The sequence below is a fragment of the Bombus huntii genome, chromosome 14 (genome assembly GCF_024542735.1).
Source record: "Bombus huntii isolate Logan2020A chromosome 14, iyBomHunt1.1, whole genome shotgun sequence".
In the NCBI taxonomy this organism is placed as follows: domain Eukaryota; kingdom Metazoa; phylum Arthropoda; class Insecta; order Hymenoptera; family Apidae; genus Bombus; species Bombus huntii.
Window position 1 is genome coordinate 8792902 of NC_066251.1, and position 14537 is coordinate 8807438.

The following is a 14537-nucleotide window of genomic DNA, read 5'->3' on the forward strand; positions in this document are numbered from 1 at the left end:
TAAATCGGTTTCGCTTGCCCCAGTGTCATGGCGAAATCTCGGTATTCGTGTCGCCAAGGCTCAATTACGACTGGCAATCGTTGTTTACCTCGACTCGCAGCCGCAACATACCTTTCCTACCCATTAAGAAATTATTCTCCGCTTGTTCCCGAGAATACATCGCACACCTTCGATAATTATTTGCTCGCGGGATGAGACGGGCCCTGTGTTTTCTTAAAATATTCGTTACGACCTCGCGCAAACATTCCACGCGTTCACCTGACTAGATCCCACGATGGCAAAACAAGAGATGACGCGATAGTTGCGATAATCACAACTGGGCGAGGTCGAGATTCATTCAAAATTGATTCGAAAATCCATCGGATCGATGATTCGAAATGTTTCGAAGTAGGTCATCATAATACATTTTTGTGGCACTGTTAATGGAGCCGTTTTTGCGAACCATCATTCGGTATTTTCGTAGCGTGTAATTTTCATCTGAGATTAATAAGTAGGCTTGTTTTTATTGGACTGAGATTTCGCTGCGAGAAACTATTTTGCTGAAATGACTGCAAAAAAGAGGAAATTAAGGGAACAGTTGTAGGATCATATGTAGAGATGAAAAAGTGAAGATATTTCGTTGAAGTTGCTCGCGATCTGTCATACTTGACTCGTCAAGGAATCGAAAGTTCGCTTTAATCGCTCCACAGGGATCCTCTATTTTGCACCGCTAAGCGGCGAAAGTGGATCCAGTCCGACGAAGAAATCGAGGAAATTTATCGAAAGACATACGCAATTATTTTTTATAATTCTGAAGAATAGATAAAACTCTACCTGCGGATGAATATCAACTTACCTTGTAACGAAGTTTAAAAAAAAAAAGAAACCCATCTTTTCAGTTCTTGTAAATTGATAATGAAATTCATTCATATTACAACTAAGTTTTTTAACCACGAAACCAGTCTGTTCTATCTTTGTGAATTAATAACAACTCTGTTACAAGCAGACATTTCGAAAATCATTTGGAATTAGCCTCCAAGTATAGACGATGTCTATATGCGAGATTACAAAGGACTGCCTGTATTGTCTATTTTCTATCGGTGTTTCTCGATGAAGAAGCGACCACGGGAAAAGAAAAATAGGCATGTGATCGTGATCTTCCTTACGCAAGCCTAACAACCTCATACGAGATCGTTAACGATCCTCCTATACGCAAGTTTACGCGTTCCGTAGATAGTTGCGTAGTCGCTACCGGCATACCAAACTAGCCTCCATCCGAGATATCGATGTTCAATCGAACTGGGAATAATAGTCATTGATTAACCATAAACTCGTTTCAACACCGCATCGTCCCGAAAAATAACATAAATTAATGAACATTATTAAATTATTTCTGTTGCGAAAAAATTATACTACACAGCAATTCTAATAAAATATTTATTAAAAAATCTAGATTTCTTACTAATTTTACTTACGATATTATTATCTTGATCTAAATCTTTGAGAATCTAAGAAATATTATATCAGTATTATTAGTATTATAGTATCGTATCATTGTTATTAATATTCGATTAATCAAAGTAATCATATATCTTAATCAAAAAGTACTTTTCGAGAGGATAATTTTTGTACAAACGCCTGTTAGCTGAAACATGGTCTGTGTAAAAGCATAGTGCTTGTCATTTAATTAGAGCCATGCAACAGAGCAGAACAACACAATGCTAATTAGCTGTTTCTTCGCCGATTGTTCTGTATCCTTTTGCGGAACGACTATCCAGAAATATTCTCTTCTGTTGCCGAAAGAGAAAAAAACTTCATTAATTCGATATCCTTGAAAGCACATTTTTCATCGATGATCATCTACGAAAATAGTTGCTACGCGAGAGATACTCGAATTTAATTCTAAAAAATGATTACCCCTTTGAAAACAGGTTCCATAAAACGCAAATAAATTATTCCAGGAGACAAATATCCTTGTCTTCGATGTATGATTCGAAAACCATCGCGAAACGTTGAAACACGAACGATAAAACGGATAAAGGTACATGACAAGTACCATTCAAGGCTAAAATTATAATTTTAAATAATCCTCTAGAGATTTACAGGACGAAGTTACAGCGCAAAGATGAATTAACTTTGATCGCGTCATTTATGCTCTTTCATCTGCACGTTCACGATTGGATTAAAGTAAAACGATAGACGTTTTGTAGGTCAGAAGATGCTCATTCCATTAGTATAGTGACATACTGACTAAGAATGACTGGATTCCGTTTCCTACTTTTTCCTTGACCATCGAGTTCCGACTAGCCTTCCATTTGAATCTGGGTTCTAAATCTCTGCATCCTCTCCCCTCTCGGTTCGACATTACAGAGATTCTTAGATGATAAAGAGGACAGGTGGACATTCTTTAAAATATCCCGACTGATTTCAAGGCCATAGTAGCGTGTAGCATAGAAATTGAATTTTTATGTAGTCAACTGTGCTTCCAACGTACATTATTTAAGTTAACAGAAAATTAAGAATCTTCTTGTAATATCTACTTAAAGAGATGCAGTATTCTAGAAGATGAATATGTTTACGAATTATTTACTAAATTTCTATTTACTTTATCCACCGCTAATGGGGAAAGCGAGTTTTCATGAAAAGCGAAGACAACCCTTTTTAATAGGTAGGAGAAGTTAAGTATCCAAGAAAGCAGAAGCCTTTCTCATTCGTTGTTGGAGCGAAGGAGAGTTTGTTAGCGCGAAATAATTACAATGAAAAGTGCACATTGTTCTTTGGTCTCACGACAAGCTTCTTCGCCGATCTTCTCACGAGGCCCTGAAGAAGGTCCTTCTTCCGTGATCCACATTCGGCATTGCGTGCCGTAACGAGGGCAATTCTGCGGTTTTTTCAAGCAAATTCGGCTTCGTTATCGAAGGAAGAACACGCATAAAGAACACCAAACACTGACGAAATCGTGGTAAAATTTTTATTATCGTCTTTTTATTATCGTCTAGTTAATTTTTTTAGGCACTCCGCGTGATAATTTATTTGGTTCTATCTTACGGGTATTTACGTACATTTCTCGAATGTGATCTTTTCCCCCTTTCTATTCGAAATTTAATTGCTATACCGCCGTGATTTTTTTGATGTTATTAATAATTTCACACGAGGAAAGCTATCACTGAAGCTTAGCGATGTTTAATGTATATCTTATTCTCGAATTTCTCCATTTTTGATATCGTATTTGTTTCACAGGGTTTCCTTTTCTCTTGTTAATTAGTATTAGAGGTCTTTCAAGTGGTGGCCGAAGAAAGTTCACGGTCGCCATGCGTAAAAGATCTTTGGTTCGGGGAATCAAGGTCAATTATATTCTACGAAATGTAATTTCTATGCATTCGTCGTGCTCGGTGGCCTGTACTATGCAGAAACTGAGCTGGAAAGTATTCCTTCATTGACTTTGCTCGTAACACGATGTTTCGAATTGCGGTGTCGTCTGATATTCTATTGCACTGTAACCGGCACGAGAAAAGACGCTTATGTCAGCAATTATTTCTGTGACATTAAGACCAAAGAAAGATTAAGTCACTTAAGAAAATTCATCAACCTTTGAATCCTAAATCCTTTTAGCCAAAATGATTTCCAACAAGTAGTATATTTCCTTATGATGAAAGAATAATAAATTTCCTTATGATAAAGAATAATTAATTTAAACAGCGGTGGAATGCAAGTTTAGGCTTCGTCTTACAAAGTACTTCAATTTACATAACACATACTCTAGGCTTACTATAAATTTTGAACAACTCAATTTTTAAACGATAGACAGTGCACGGTACATTCAAGAACCAATTCCACGTATTTAATAATCAGCTTAACGCTTAAACATTCATGGAACCATCTTCCTGAACAAATTCGTGATTATTAAAAAGAAAAGAGAAGATGGTTAACACATATGTCGACTAAACAGATTCAGATGTATTCAACCAAGTCAACGAACAAAGTGTCCATCATCAACTGACCAAAATGGAGAGAGAGGTTTCCGATACCGAAGGGATCTTCTCTAAAAGACTGTCCAGCAACTGGGCAGAGCTGCCAACAACCCTGAGAAAGAAGCCAAAACATCGGCCAGAGATTCTCTCTCAGTTCGTCGATCCTTCAGAAATCTCTGAGAACGAGACCAAGAAAATCGAACCTAAACCCTTCAATAACGTTCAAAGAATCGTGAGAAGATCCGAATTTCTGCGTAAACTGGAAACGAATGAAAATGGGAAGAACGTGGATTATCGACGAGACGCGAAGATCGACAAGAAATCGTCAGAATACTCGTTTTCCCGCGTGGACGAAGATTATAGGAAACACTACGATGATCATGACTCGAAGCTAGGTCCTCGGAGAAAAAGTATAAGCAATCTCGTCGGGAAGTTCGATCACAAGAATTTCTCCGACGAAGATCGAAAAACCAACTCTCCAGACAGCCTCTTAGTGAAGTCCTCGGAGTCGGATCTAAGCAGCGACGAGTACGGACAAACGGACGACTCCGGGGCGTTTTTAGAGAAGGCTTCCAACCGTGAAAAGGGGCCAAAGGGCGAGCAGAGAAACAGGTTCATTAAATTTTTCGCGAAAGACGAATGTAAAAGAAAGAAGAAGCAGGAAGATAAGAAGGCGTCTCCAGACTCTGGTCATTTGGACGTGAACAAGAATAATGTTAAGCAGATTTCGAGAATCATAGAATCGACTAAGAAAGATTCCAAAGGTGTGAATCAACAAAAATTCGAGTATGAGAATATACCAAGGATCGACGTGTCCAAGCTGGATCAGAAGCCTTTTCTAAACCCCATAACAGCAACGGTTAATTCGACAAACTCGAGCAATACCGATCGTCCTCAACCAACGATCGAACAATTGAGGCTTGAAGAGGGTTGTCTGTTAAGAAATTCGAGAAACTCGAGTCCGTCTGGTCCATTGAGAAATAATAACGACAACATTGAGACGAAATATCGAGCTCAATCTCCGGCTAGACAGAATCAAAACGCAGAGGATATTCAGATGAACGAACTGATCCAAGATTTCTACGATAGCGATCAGATCGTCGGTCGAGTGAACGGGGAACGGAAGGTTTCGAAAATGGAAACGATCACGGAAGAAAATGCGGATGGAAGCAAACTGAGTGTCAGGGAGATCTTGAAGAGATTCGAAGAGCTGAGGACGCAGAACGAGACGCAAGTGGAGGAGAAGTCGAGCGACAAGACCCTCACCACGATACAAGAGACCTTGAAGAAACTCGACGAGAAGGTCAAGAGCTACCAGGTCATGATCCCGATAAGATTCTTGTCCTCGATTAATAAATACTCCGTAAATCTTACTCGATTCCCAGTGAAATTCAATACTCGCATTTCAACGATCGTATGCTTTTTACTCTTTCATCATTTTCGCATATTTTAATACGACTAAATGCGCTGATAAAAATGATAAATCATTTAAACGAGGTGAGCACGGCATTTATATAGAATCGATTCCTCTTTATATAGAATATCTTAAAAATTACACTTGCTATTCTACCAACTTTTTGCGGCGCAAGAACTGCACAACTAATTAGTTGCAAATTGGGTATTTCGTTTAATGATGCTCTCTTTTGTTATGTTGCGTACAACGAGCGTTTCGCGGCGCTTTTCTTACTAGTTAACATACTTCGAGTCAATTATTAGCCGGACAACGACTCCTACCAAATTATATAACACAGGAAGAGATCAGAACTATTTTAATTATGTAATACCTATCAACCAAGCGTACACAAGTATTCGTTATCTGAGATCTACGATTTTTATCAAGTATGCGTAACATATTTTAATTAGAGAAAATATTATTAGAGAAAAAATTTAAATAGCGAAAAAAGTCGGGTAACAGATATCCATGAAAAACAACTACCAACGTTAAACTAACGATATTATCTTTTAACTACGGCGCTTAATTATTGTTTCCTCGGTGACTGATCGAGAAACGGTTTTGCTAACACCCTTCGATGCTTGATAATACGTAATTTAGTACGCCAACGATCGACGTCCGTCATTAAATACAGTTTTCCTTCGAAATGATTTATGCTCGCCGAGAAAAGGCACCGAGAGGAACAGGATCGTTAACTTGTATGTTTTACGAGCAATAAAGAATTCCTTTTGCTATTAATCGGGACCAGCGTTGTCCTTGATGACAACGGCTCGTTTCATGATTCTATAATGTATGAAAATCAATTTTCAATGAAAATTGTTCACTACCGAAACGGAGAGATGCGAAGTGGTTCGGATGTCGAAGCAATTTCCAAAGGCGAGAAATTGTCAGAGGTGAAAAAGCTTTTACCGTTAGGCGGACGATATAAAGTACCGAAAAGGAATGCAGGAGATTGCATTCGCGGCGTACTCGCATAATCGACCCTGTTTACATCGATACTGTGCCAAGATATTAGTAAAATGCTGCCTGTGGTAAAGTTACCGTAATTGAAGGCTGCGTCGAGTGTAACGAGCGTGATCATTAAAAAGTTTAAAGAGAATTAATGGTGCCACCTTAGAAGGTATCCTTCGTTCAGCAATTAAGGTTAACGAACAACGAATCAAGGCTTTATGACGCCTAAAACATCGTGCATATCTCATTCCGTGGCAGGAGTTCTAAGTTTACATCTCAATATTGCCTGATATTTGGTCGATGTCTTATTTGAATTAGTAGATAGACGAGAAAAGCTAGAAAAATTGATATCAATCTCGAGAGGAAATGCAGAATAATTTTTCAGCATGGAAAATGAAACGCTCACCTACATAGGTTTGAAAAATTATACACGAGAATCTCTAATAGAGTTGTAAAGCAATTTATTTCATAAACAGGCCGGAGAGAATCAAGTGGATGGTTATTCTTATTAATACCATTACAGTAACTATGAATGCTCACGTTTACCATCGTACCTGGATACATTAACGATTATGTGGGTCAGGGTCAACATCTGCTTATCTCACTCGCTCAGGTACATTCAGGTTTTACCAGCAGGGTATCAGCTATCGATATATCGGGTGCTACGTTACGACTTCCTTAGGAAAATGTGTAGGAAGACCCAAAAATATTTGGAATTTATATCTTTCTACCAGTTCAGAAAATTGAACATAGAAAAGTCTCCTCCTCTAACAAAAGAATATCATTAGATGCGATCAGTGCTGCTAAAAATTACAAAATACATAGTTACAATAGTCATCTTATTATTGACACGGAATTAATTGGGATTAAGATACGAGAAATATTTTATGAACTTAACATTTTAAAAAGTCTGATAGAAAATTGAACTACTATTAACTCTTTTTCTAGAACAATTTACACTCAGAGGAAAGAATTACAGTAGGCATGAAAATTGACAATGCACTATATGTTCTATTATTTTTCGGGTAATAGCCACTTATTATGTTGAAAATTATGGCAAATTGAGAATTACGTTATTGCAATATCATTCCTGCAATGGCACTGTGGAAAAATTACAGTTTCAGACGAAAGAAATCACAATTTACTAAATATATGTCAGCTGTGGAAGTAATAATGGCAATCATACGGAGCTATACACTTCGACTTTCACGACATTACCAGCGTCGGAAAAGTGTAAAACGCGTACAGCGGATGCTATCGATTTTCTTCTACAGAATCCAACTAAACTATCATTCATGAGCATTTAGTAATTAAATAACTTTATACAGAATCTAGTTTCTACGTCGTCTAAGAAACCAGTTATGCGGATGTAACACGCGGGAGAAGTCGGTCGTAAATCGTTTGCAAATTATTAATTTGTATGCTTCATTCATCCATTCGATTAACTGCCATTCGATTGAAGAAAAAAGAAATAAATTAGAAGAGAAGCTTATTGAATGTACTTACATTACGATCCACAGGTTTGGGAGCGGTCATGTATAATCAGTCATATTTAATTAAACAGATACATATTATTACTCTGCTCATAGTCGAAAGTAAAAAACTTCCAATATATGCGTTCTACTACTTTTCTTTTTTTGTTTTTCTTTTAAAGAGAAAACGGAATATTATAAAGAAAAATATTCTACGAGACTCCTAGACACCATAGTGCATTCTTCGAATTCTTATAATGATTCTGACTGGCGTGCAAGGAAACTCGTTTTCTCGTTCGCAAGATCGATCGATGGATCCGAGATACCCGCGACTATGTCGGTGAAATGCAGGAAATGCAAGCCGAAAGAGAAAATGAATAATAGAAAAGGTCGAGAAACCGTCGTGTAAATCACTCGCGAAACCAGGGCGACGTGACGCCCACGAGGTTTTTACACAGGAAGTTTACACACCCGAACGTAATTTCTTGATCTTTTGATTGTGATAAAAAAACGGAAGACACTCGTTCACGAAACACAAAATCCCGACCTCTGACCAACACGGTACATAAAGAACAGGTCCCTTTGTACGGGAAGTGAAAAGTAGTAGTTTAATCGACGATATTTGTATAATTTTTATTGGTGATTTATGAAACTCTATCCAGTTTGTAATTATCGTCTTTTTTCTCTTTTTTTATTTAAAGTGTAACGATTTCCTCTGCTCTAGATCGACAATTCCCCCCCCCCTCCTGAAAATCATGTGAAAGTTTAATTTGGTGTATTAGAATAAATGATGTCACTATTCGCTTAAAGAGCAACTTTCCCAGCTATAAATGCTTGATAGATTTCGCAGTAGATTAAATATATAATTAAGAATAATAATAATCAAAGTAGGTATTCGTGACTTTCACGATCTAGGTTGCGCTCTGGTTTAAGATCTCTGAACAAAAATTTTACAGTTCCTGGATGTTATAACTGATCCCAAAAAGAATTATGGTCGATAAATAATACAATTATCTCTCAGTATTCAATATTAAATTAAACAAAAATAAATGAATTAATATAATAAAATTTTACGTTACTAAATTACTTGAGGACTCCAGATTCAATATTTCAATTCAGAATATCCTAATAATGGAAACCTCAAGCTCCCAAAATCAAGTAAATTGAGAACTGAATGATAATAATAATTAAATAAAATGGTACGTTACGATTACAGGTGGATCAGAAGCCGCTGCATAAGCCGAACCATCATGAGAATCACGTGTCTCAAATCACGAAATCGATCCAGTCACAGGCGAATCACAGTGCGTCGAATCACGTTCAATCCCATGGTCAGCCTAATCATGTTATCTCGAATCACGAGAACCACGTGTCTGCCGGTCGTGTGCCGAACCACGTGTCAGCGGCAAACCAGACGAATCACCAGAAAAACCAGCAGAACCAGCGACTTAGCCCGAATCAGGAATGGCGTCAACCGGAAGACAACGGCAGATTGCAAGAAGATGGCATCTATGAGAGCGGGCCGGTCGTCAACGACGGAAAACACTCTCTGTTGCAGTACGCCATGCTCAACTTTAGACAAAGCACAGAGAAGTTAGTATTCTACTTATTCCAATTCATAATGTTATACAATTTGTTTTTATTACAGTTCGTTTTATGCGATAATATATTTTTCTCAAATAGATGGCAAATATAAAATTCGAAAACTCTTGCATTAATAGAAGTATAAACTTTTTCATCATTATACTTCATTTTTCTAATATCTCACTTTTAATCGAGTTTAGAAAATACATTAAAGCTTCTATTTTTGCAGAATAAAATTTTGATAAACCTATTTCACTAGTAATGCTAAAAATGAAGATTGTAATGTATTTTCTTTCGCAACATGTTGCACGCTGTACGTTCTAGACTTGAATCAGTAAGTACCAAACAATATATCTCCCAATAAGAAACAAATCCTTGCTCTGAAAAAAAAACACTTTTACCAAAACGAGGCATCGCAATAAAGGAGAAATTAATGTTAAGGACTAATTGGTCGCTCTTACGCAAGAAACAAGAGCTAGCCGTGTTGAGAAAGCATAACGCACTGCAGTTCTCAGAGTAACATCGACCATCTTGGTGAACGCGCGGCTAACGAGTACAGCTCGTCTTCTTTTGGCATTATTCCGTGATTCGCGAGTTACCGTTTTAAAGTGCTTCCTAACTTGACGAGGAAACTTCGATATATTCGTTTCACATAAAATTTTCTATCAAATTTTCTAATTACTACCAATTCGTTCTTACTGAAGAAACTTATGTCGAAGAAGAAAGATCTAGATGGAATTTAATAGAATCGCTAATGAATAGATTTCTAAAAACTATGTACGTAAGGTTACAATATTAAATTCTAATTGAATGTATAAAATTCTAAATGAAGTGAGAATTGACATTGCAAATGTATCTTAATTGTCTTTGCTATTCAGTGACCGACTAACTGTACCAACGTGTACAAGTAATTAAAATTAATTAGGAGTTTTCACTATTCATTGTGTGGTATTCATTATTCATAGAGATTTAGAAAGAAATATTCAACCATGGTTTTACACAGCAAACACATTTGTAACGAGGTATCAAAGTAAAACGAGAAAAGAATCGGCGAAAAAACAATAAGAGAAGGATCAACCTTCAACCAAGTCGAAGGGGAATCATTAAAACGCCTAACTAGAGTGTAGACTTCCTAAACATGACTTTGACAAGTGACGGCCACCCGGCCAGTACTCTGAACGGGACTTTTTCCTCTGTCTCTGTAGCAACATCCTGCAATGGAAATCTCCTTTACGGCCACGTACTCCTCCAAGGAGATGTCTTCCGTTTTGGAAGGCTATTACTTACGTCACCCCCGAGTCCCGTTCCTTCGATAAATTAATTCTAACAGTCGCTTCCCGCGGTTACAACTTCCTATAATAACAAGCAGAGTTTTAATAAACAAAAGTTTTAACAAAATATTTAATTTTATAGGTTTGAGATGTTGAAGACAGCAGATGGATCTATAAGTGGATCTCTTAAAGTGATCGAATCTTTGAAGAGTAAAAAGAAGAATAAAAAGAATAAAGGCCAACAGGATGGTGCGGAATGGACTTGGAAAGAACAAGTGGATCTTGTAAAATACTCTCCTGTGCCAATAGAACAGAGTCTTTTGAGACTTGATGCAGATTTAAGTGCCTTGGCAGTGGAATGCTTTTTGTGTCTGATGAGGTACATGGGTGATCAACCTTTGCCTCCAGATACTAGCGAAGTAAAATGTGTTTACACCATTCTGATGGTAAGTGACGATGTTTCTCTTCTGAACTAACAATCTCTTAGAAAACAATCCTATGTCTCTTATATTCTAAGTTTGTATGAAATAAGCCGAAATGATAAAAATTTTAAATATTCTGTACAATGACGTTGTTATATACAATTATATGAAGAAACATGGTGAAATTTGCTGAGATAATTTGTATTGGGGTCAAGGATTTAATGATGAAGGATAATAATTTGAGAACCTACTTTTAGCGCTGAAGGATTTGAATTTCCTTTTACTTGCTACTTCTTTTCATTAAAGATTTCTCCTAGATGAATACATCTTCATAATGCATTCTCCAAGGAGAACGTTTGAAATACTTTCATCAAATGATGCATGTAAACTTCATTCCATTTTTTCAGGCTTATTGTTATCAAAAATATTTTACTGCCTTGTAAGGATGTCTAACAATCCTTCATCACTAAAATAATAAATTTATTAAGAACAAGAAGATAAATTTTATATCGCTAGTTTATTTTCATATATTTTTAAAAAGTCTTACATTTAAAGAATGATATTTATAATATGCCTTAATATTCTAAAGTAATTGCAAAGAGTGAAATCATCACTTTCTTTCTCCATAAACTACTGAGAAAAATCTTAGTTTAACATCTAAGGACATTATTCTCACTACTTTCAATCTAATTACAGCATTGTCATAAGTATGAATTACTTCGTGATGAAGTTTACTGTCAATTGATGAAACAGACTACAAACAATAAGAGCCCAAATCCAGATAGTTGTCAACGTGGTTGGAGGATCTTTAGCATTGTTGCTGCTTACTTCACTTGCAGTGATGGTCTGAGGCCTTATTTAACAAAATATCTGGAAACTGCAGCTTATGATAAGAGGAGAGCTTACCATGGTACAGCCACAGTATGTTTACAAAATCTCAGGAAGACAGTTAAATATGGAGGAAGGAAAAACGTACCAAGCGTGGATGAAATTATGGCAATTAGTGCAGGTAGAAATGCGAAGAGACAGATTTACAGACTACCAGGTGGAACAGAAAGAGTTATTAACACCAAATGTACAACTGTTGTACAGGTAAGTTTAGTTTTCTCTAAATTATCTAATTAGACAAAGGATCAGGATAGATGCAAGTAATATATGAAACAAATTAGAAAATCTATTGGATTATCTATTGTATTATAAGGCTGTTAGTAGCTAAGCGCTGACAAACAAAACAATTGCAATATAATTTGCAAAAGATTCTTTAAACATTTACATTTAAAGATAACAAAGAAACAACAATTTATAACACAAGAGCATGTCAATTAAATAAAACAAAACTCTAATGACAATATTTCAAACAATGACCTACATACCAATAAATTTCAATTTGGAAGGCTGTCTTAAGAATATAAATAAAATAACAAAAAGTTATTAATTGATATTCGAATCAAAATAGAAATTATGATATTCAGATTCAAATTCATAAAAAATTAATTAATAATTATATAAGAAGTATGCTACAATGCTTAAATATACAAGTAAATATCATATACTAAATATACAAAAAATATCAAAAATTATAAAATTAAGTTGTGACATAGGTTCTATTAAAAATATTACTAATAATCAAACAATAGCATGTACAAAATTTAAAAAAAATGTATTTGTGCCAATATGTAGTCATCAGAGTGAATAAAATTATATATAGTATGATATACATAATATGATATATATGATATATAGGTTAAAACCTTCATATTAATGTTACAGTACAAAATTATGTACACATACTCGTAAATAATTAATTATTAATGCGTAGAATACTACAATTAATTTCAAGCTCCAAGCAACCCAATTTAGTAGCACGTAACCTCACAAATTGACATACTCATTACAGAATCGTAAAAATTTCACCAATTATGCAACATACTTTACAACTTTACTTACAAATAATAATAACCATAATTAGTTAGTTAACATAAATTAAATGAGAAAGTATACCGAATTTCTAATGACATTCTTATCGATTTTTCACTTTTCGTAACACTCTCAATTCATCGACGCTAGTACGCTCCGTATGCCGGCTAATGCGCGCTAAGATTCAAATTCAAATCTCAGTAAACCATTCTATAATACATATTCGTAAAATTTATTGAATATAAATTAAATTGTTTAGTATAAGAAACATAAAATTAATGGTATAGCATTGAAGAGAAGACAAAATCAATGAAAATATCTCCTATATAATGTAATAACATATATAATAATAAATTGCAAAAGACAAATTGGTATTGATTTATTTAATAGCACTTTGAGTTTAGGACTGTTATATTTTAATAAATTCTAGTCAAGATATGTCAAATTGCAATATATTGTTAAATATATGATAATACAGGTATAATGACTAATTCTTAATAATTTGTTAATAACTTAACTTTTTTGGTAGGATGTTATCGAGGAGATGTGCAATATAATATCTGTAAGAAACCCTCATGAAATGGACGAATTCTCGCTATATTGCATTGTTGATGGTGATGCGTTTACGATGCCTTTAGCCAGGGATGAATACGTACTAGACGTAACTACGGAGTTACATAAAAATCATCAAGTCTTCTACTTAATATTCTGCAGGTATATGTCTTTCCATTGATAAAAGGACTTATCTAAAAAGAAACCTATCGATTCTCATGAAAGCAGTGCAAATAAGAGAACAAAAATAATACAATCTTTTTCAATTTAGATCTGTATGGTATTATCCTCTCAGACTGGATGCTCCATTGTATATAGAAGTCGTGTTCAATCAGATTGCTCCAGATTACTTAGAAGGTCTTCTACTAGTTTTACCTGGTGAACATTTACCTCAAGAAGTCATAGTAAGTCTTTCTATCTTTGCTATTTTATATAAATAATATATTGACATTGTTTGGAGTTTTTAATTAATATATTTTCTCTTTTCTTTCTAGTTCGATATGGCTCAAATAGCTGCTCTTTTACATAGGGCAGCAGATATGACTCACGAACCAACAACGAAAGAAATTAAATATTTATTACCAAAACCAGTGCTCAGTTTGAGAGAACCACGACCACAACAGTGGTCAAATATGGTCCAACAAGCATGGAACAATGTGCAACACAATACAGTTGCTGCTTGTAAAGCACAGGTGCTTGGTACGTGTTTCAGTTCTTATTAGCGAGTATATAATATAATATAATAAAATAATAAATATAATATAATAAAACATTATATCATGAAAATAATGTTTAACTTTATTTTTAGAAATTTTATGGAAGTGGCCATTATTCGGGTCTAGTTTCTTCGCTGTGAAGAGGGTGCCTGAAGGAAAAGAGAAGGGTGGTGATCATATTTTGGCGCTCAACAGGCATGGAGTGCATTTTATTGATTTAATTACACATGTAAGTAATTCAATCCCCGT

The 14537-nt window shown here is 35.4% G+C and overlaps 2 protein-coding genes across 3 annotated transcripts in view; one reads left to right on the top strand and one right to left on the bottom strand.

The window, feature by feature from the left end:
• The window catches only part of LOC126873304 (protein zerknuellt 1-like), a 171640-nt gene extending 162457 nt beyond the window's left edge, over window positions 1–9183 (bottom strand). The window contains exon 1 of the mRNA XM_050634033.1: window positions 9035–9183. The gene's annotated coding sequence lies outside the window, so the exon portion shown is untranslated. The remainder of the gene's footprint in view (window positions 1–9034) is intronic.
• LOC126873297 (unconventional myosin-XV) overlaps window positions 1–14537 on the top strand; it is a 64047-nt gene that overhangs the window by 47895 nt on the left and 1615 nt on the right. For both annotated transcript variants that reach the window (XM_050634015.1, XM_050634016.1), the window contains 7 exons: window positions 9043–9419; window positions 10824–11127; window positions 11800–12195; window positions 13550–13734; window positions 13844–13976; window positions 14067–14271; window positions 14381–14517. In XM_050634015.1, coding sequence (XP_050489972.1) covers window positions 9043–9419; window positions 10824–11127; window positions 11800–12195; window positions 13550–13734; window positions 13844–13976; window positions 14067–14271; window positions 14381–14517 — 1737 coding nt within the window. The remainder of the gene's footprint in view (window positions 1–9042; window positions 9420–10823; window positions 11128–11799; window positions 12196–13549; window positions 13735–13843; window positions 13977–14066; window positions 14272–14380; window positions 14518–14537) is intronic.